Genomic DNA, 5363 nt, shown 5'->3' with positions numbered 1-5363 from the left:
AATAAAAACAAAAGTTAAATCAAAAATGTAAAAAAAAAAAAGATCACAGAAAATAACTGAAAATTTTACACCTTAAATAAAAACAAAAGTTAAATCAAAAATGTAAAAAAAAAAAAGATCACAGAAAATAACTGAAAATTTTACACCTTAAATAAAAACGAAAGTTAAATCAAAAATGTAAAAAAAAAATCAAAATCTTTTTACCATGTTCCCTGCCTTGTGTTTCTAACCTTCTAAATTAATGGGAGGGTCAAAAGTAATCAAAACAACCCAAAATGAAAATGATAGATCTTGGTTTTAAACTAAATTAAATATATTCTCTCTACAAAGTTAAGTTGAACAGAAATCTAAAAGGAACTTGTGATTTACAATTTTTTTACATGACAGTTCACAACAATAGTAGTGCAAATGTAAACTCTATGCATAACTTCACACCCTCTGGGTTCTTAAGCTTTCCAAACACATTGGTAAATTGAGTTACCAAAAATCTCCCTTCAGTAAGAGTGCACAGATGTTAGTTCTGTGAGTTCTGCTGTTATAGACTGGTTGGCTGACCAGGATGGTCACCGTTCTCTTGCCAAAAGTGATACAGTCTCTGTAGATTTCAATTCCAAAAGTTTGGGGTCTTTCTGCTTGGAGGTAAATGCCCTCCTACGCACGTGTGTTGGTTCTCTTCCGGTACTCTAGATTTCTCCCACAAGCCGAAAACATGACCGTTAGGTCAAAGGGTGACCCTTAGGTATGAGTGTGTGGGTGTGCATGGTTATTTGTTTTTGTGCTAGTCTGTGAATTACTGTCAACCTGTCCAAACTGGAATAGCAGGTATGGAAAATGAAAGGATAAAAACAAAATCTTCCTCTATGCATATTATTCTCAGACTGGGGCACTGCTTGGTTCTGCCAGTGCAGCCAAGAACGTGTGAAAACAGGAAAAAGGAACAGTCACTTCTGGGAATCATTTTATAATGCTCGTGTCGAGGCTCGTATGTGACATCATTCATAACATTAAAAGCTTTTCTGATTCGTGGAGATGTTTGAATTCAGGTGTGATTTATGAACAGATAGTTACATGTTATGGATCCTTTCATACAAACAGGTTAGAGGTGCGTTTTAAACTGGTGAGAAAGTAAGTAGTCTCTGTGGGAAAATTTGATACATGATTCCTGCGGTTTAAACATTTTGTTTCTTTTAGGGATGTTTAGCCTGTATTGATTTCCTTTTGAAGCTATTTAGCTGTAGAAATAATAATTATTACATTTGACTGAATAGCAATATCCTTAATATAAGAAACCAAATAGCCCTGTGAAGAAGGATTTATTTTTATATACTTTTACGTTTATTTAGATTTTCCAAAAAAGCATAAATACAATTTACAATCTAATAGTGAACTACTAAATAGATTGTCCTTCATGATTACGAAAATACTACTGAAAGCTAAGATATATGGCTGCTAAACCTTTGTTTGACCAGCAGGGGGATTGTGTTCAAAGAAATAGAGCCTTTTGCTTGATAATTTAGTCACATCTTAAATTAAGTTTCCTGACTAAATTGTTAATATTCACACCCATAAAGTCGATGTCAGATGCACATTTTTCATGCCCAAAAAACTCTTGTTCCATCTTTGCTTTTATTTTATTTTTTTTATCAAAACATCTAAATTAACTTTGACACACCAGTACTGGATGTTTTATACATCACATTGCATATTAGTAACAACAGTTTTAGAAAAAACTTTCAGCAAATTACTCTGTGACTTTTGGTCCAATTTAGTTTGTTCTCTCTTAAATCTTGTTGTTAAATTCTTAAGTGACACACATTACACTTTGCACGTTTTATTTTCTTGGATTTATTTTTGTTAAGGTATCATTAAAAATACATCTGAACGAATCATTCATCTTAAACAGTAAATCAAAACATTTCTTATATGCTTTTCAGAAAATCCAAACAGTGAGAAATTTCAGCACCATCTCAACAAATATACAACATTAAGCTAAACTAACTCTGATTGTAAATAGTTTACTTACTTAGATTGATTTTGTAAAAAAAATAAAATAAATACTAATAATATCAATAATAATATCCAAATATTTTTTTTAATACACTAAACTACACAAGTACTTATTTACCTAATAAAATATCAAAAAAGAAGACAACAAATTCAGAAAAATATATTCATAAAAATCCCACTTTTGATTCTTTATCCCTCTCATTTCCTCTCATACACAGATATAAGTTCTACCTCATTTCAGTCTCTCTACAATAAAATAAAATAATCTTACTTTGGAACATAGGCAAATACTTGCAACATTTCCCCCCTGTAAACATATTGTAATCTCACTTGCAGTTGTATTATTCAAGTTTAACAGAAAAAAAACCTTAAAAGTCTGGAATCGGGTCTTTTAAGACTTTTTGTGATGCTTGAAACAATCAAATTAAAGCAGTGCCAGCATAACGCTTCCAACGTTCCTTTACCAGCTTCCCACTGAGCTGTTCATGTTCCTGCCTGCCTCCAACAATCACTTATCAACCAACCAGAAAGCATTCCTGCAGAACCAGTCTCATAGGCTTCATACGTGGGATGCTCCGTGCGAGCTGATGCTCTGTGTGGCTATAGCGGTCCATTTTGGTTTTGAAGTATCAGAACCTCAGAGAGGAATCCTTGTTTAATTGATGTTGCACTTCAGCACTGCACAGTCCAGACTTCAACGTCGAGAACAGTAAAGTCCTCCTGCGTGGAAAGAGGAGCGTTGTGGAAGGTAGGGCAGGAGAAGCTGGCACCGTGGTACAAGTCCGCATCCAGCCACAAAGCAAAGCCACCTCTAAAAAAGAAACAGCAAAATAACAAACATAAAAACCAGTAATTAAATCTAATATGGAACCTCGTTAATAAAAGTTTTCAACTTAGATGTTTTAAGCATGTTGACTGGGATCAAAAAACACAAGCTGAGCTTACCCTCCTCCACCAATCTGCAGAGATTCCCAGTTGCCGTTTACAAAATAGGAGTTCTCCCCACTCCACCTGTATTGCTGAAGCAAAAATGAAATATTACAAGATTGTATGTTTTTATCATGAATTCAACTCCTTATTTACATTTAACATCCAAAGCATCCAGTTTGTAAGAATTAGCCTAGAGTTTCTCTTAGGCTATTCTTTAGAAGGTCTGTTTAAAATGTTAACTTGTTGCAGTATATTCAAGGATTCAAACGCCTCTGTTATAAAATCTTCCCTTACCTGGAAATCGGGGTTGAAGCTAAACAAGAAGGTCTCGCCAGTGCCGTAGAAATATTTACTGACTTTTAATGGATCAGAACAAAAAGCCCCAAACACCTGAAAGTAAAATTGTAACAGTCAGGGTTGTAGCTTCTCTATTTTTTGGAATAGTATTTGGTTTAATAATTAGATTTTGATTACAGAAACAAAATGCCAACCTTTTTGTTCATGTCTTTAATGACCAGCAGCACAGGGCTGTCCAGGTCAGCCATGTTCCTGTAGAGAGTCCTCAGGCTTGTTCCATGGATGGCGGTGCTGTACACCAGATGCCATGGGTAACCCTGGGTCTTTGGTGGCATGTGAGCATTAAGCTGTTGGAAAAGTAGTTTTTTGATCAGATGACATCTTTTGACATCTCACAAAACAGCATTAACTGAGTACTGGAAAAACACCAATACATTGATCTGTCAATATTATGGACTTTTCTCTTTCATGCATGTGTTTACTGATTGATTTTTAGTACGATCTGCAGCCATGCCATGAGATCAAGTGAAGTGCATGCATTGCTGCTTCCACCACTTGCAATCCATTGTTAATGTGTTGTTTGATTTGTTAATAAGAGTTTACTTTTGTTGTTTAAACAGAGACTGCCATGAGATTTATCATATTAACATGTAGATAGAGGATAAAAAATATCAAAACTATATCACCTTAAAAAACCATTCCCAAAAATGGTCAGCATACGTTGAGTATCAGGTAGACTGATGTCAGATCAGCCTTAAAAAACTGGGTCTCTGCTAATATCTCACCTTCTGTAGGTGATAGTCATTTAGCAGATGGCTGTCGTGTTTCAGGACAGGAAGCGTTTCCTCAGGTTCCTGGTACTCGCTCTCAGACACCACTGAGCTCCAAAGACTCAGGCGCCGTTTTGTCTCCTTCACTTCGATGATCTGCAACAGAGCAGAAGAATGCAAATATTTGATAACAAACTAATGCCAAAAGTGATAAATATTTGATAACAAAACTATTGCCAAAAGTGATAAATATTTGATAACAAAAGTAATGCCAAAAGCAACTTTTTGCTTTCTATAGGCCCGTTTCTGTATATCCTAATGTTGCCTTCAGAAACCTTCACATTTTAATGTCAGTTTAGTAACTTTCAGAGTTTCTTTAGTTTGTTGGATTTCAAATAAAGGTATCCCCCAACATATGACTCCACACAGTCACTGACAAAAATGAAGCACTCTAGTAGGTTACTGTCTTTTCCATGTAGCCCCTCATTCCTCTGTCCTATTCTGTACTCTGCTGCTCCACATGTCTGCTATCTGAATGCAAATGTTCACACTCATAAACACAGTGATATTCTAACTTTCATTAGTTGGGAAGTCAAGCTCACTGGGTTTTTTTTTTATGCTACCGGTAATTACTATTCCTTTGCGGCACGATTTGTGGGAAATCCTAGTCTGCTTCTGGTATACAGAAACAACGGATACACAAGATGTCCATATAGGGAAGGAGGACTTTCCCACAGTCCCAGGGACAACTGCCAGATTCCCTCCGTCATCTTGTTACAGTAAGAGGGAGGAGAGCTGTTCTCTCAGGAAACACATGAAACACTTCAGAATACTTCAAAAACTCCACCTTGTTAAATATCCAGTCATGATAGCTCTTTATTGAGGCGTACCTTCCAGACTTTTGCAGTTTTCAACTTTTCAAAACGGTCTCTGAAGAGCTTGTTGATTACACCAAAGACTTTGTCCACTGCAGGGTTATCACTCTCTTGCTGGTCTTTTCTGAACTTGCAAGACTTGCAGGCCTTCTTGCTGCCTGTTGAGTAGATTTCTGGGGACCATTGCACAAAGAAGGTGTAGAGGTGGTTGAGCCTGTGAGCGAAGAGGCAAGAACAATTAAATTTAATCATGAAAGAAAGACAAAGCACATTTCTACCTCTGCAGCTGCAATGAATGGTGGTTTCAAAGTAAAAGGGACAGAATAAAATGCATAACTCACTAAAAACAAAAATTAAAGTGCTGATGTCAGAAAGTGTGAAGAAGAACCTTGAGAAAGAAAGAAAGAAAGAAAGAAAGAAAGAAAGAAAGAAAGAAAGAAAGAAAGAAAGAAAGAAAGAAAGAAAGAAAGAAAGAAAGAAAGAA

The 5363-nt window shown here is 35.8% G+C and overlaps 1 protein-coding gene across 1 annotated transcript in view; it reads right to left on the bottom strand.

Annotated features, from left to right (window-relative positions):
- Positions 1 to 2089: 2089 nt before the first annotated feature.
- LOC107089623 (nuclear receptor coactivator 7-like) overlaps positions 2090 to 5363 on the bottom strand; it is a 4243-nt gene continuing 969 nt past the window's right edge. Inside the window, exons 2-7 of the mRNA XM_015382515.1 lie at positions 4895 to 5093; positions 4020 to 4160; positions 3429 to 3581; positions 3232 to 3327; positions 2953 to 3026; positions 2090 to 2818 (exon numbers count right to left, since the gene is read on the bottom strand). Of these exons, the coding sequence (XP_015238001.1) occupies positions 2680 to 2818; positions 2953 to 3026; positions 3232 to 3327; positions 3429 to 3581; positions 4020 to 4160; positions 4895 to 5093 (802 nt within the window). The 3' untranslated portion in view covers positions 2090 to 2679. The remainder of the gene's footprint in view (positions 2819 to 2952; positions 3027 to 3231; positions 3328 to 3428; positions 3582 to 4019; positions 4161 to 4894; positions 5094 to 5363) is intronic.

The sequence above is a fragment of the Cyprinodon variegatus genome, unplaced genomic scaffold, assembly GCF_000732505.1.
Source record: "Cyprinodon variegatus isolate N-32 unplaced genomic scaffold, C_variegatus-1.0 Scaffold258, whole genome shotgun sequence".
NCBI classification, from domain to species: Eukaryota; Metazoa; Chordata; class Actinopteri; order Cyprinodontiformes; family Cyprinodontidae; genus Cyprinodon; species Cyprinodon variegatus.
Note: the sequence above shows the minus strand (reverse complement) of the source record. Positions and strands in the feature narration are given on the sequence as shown.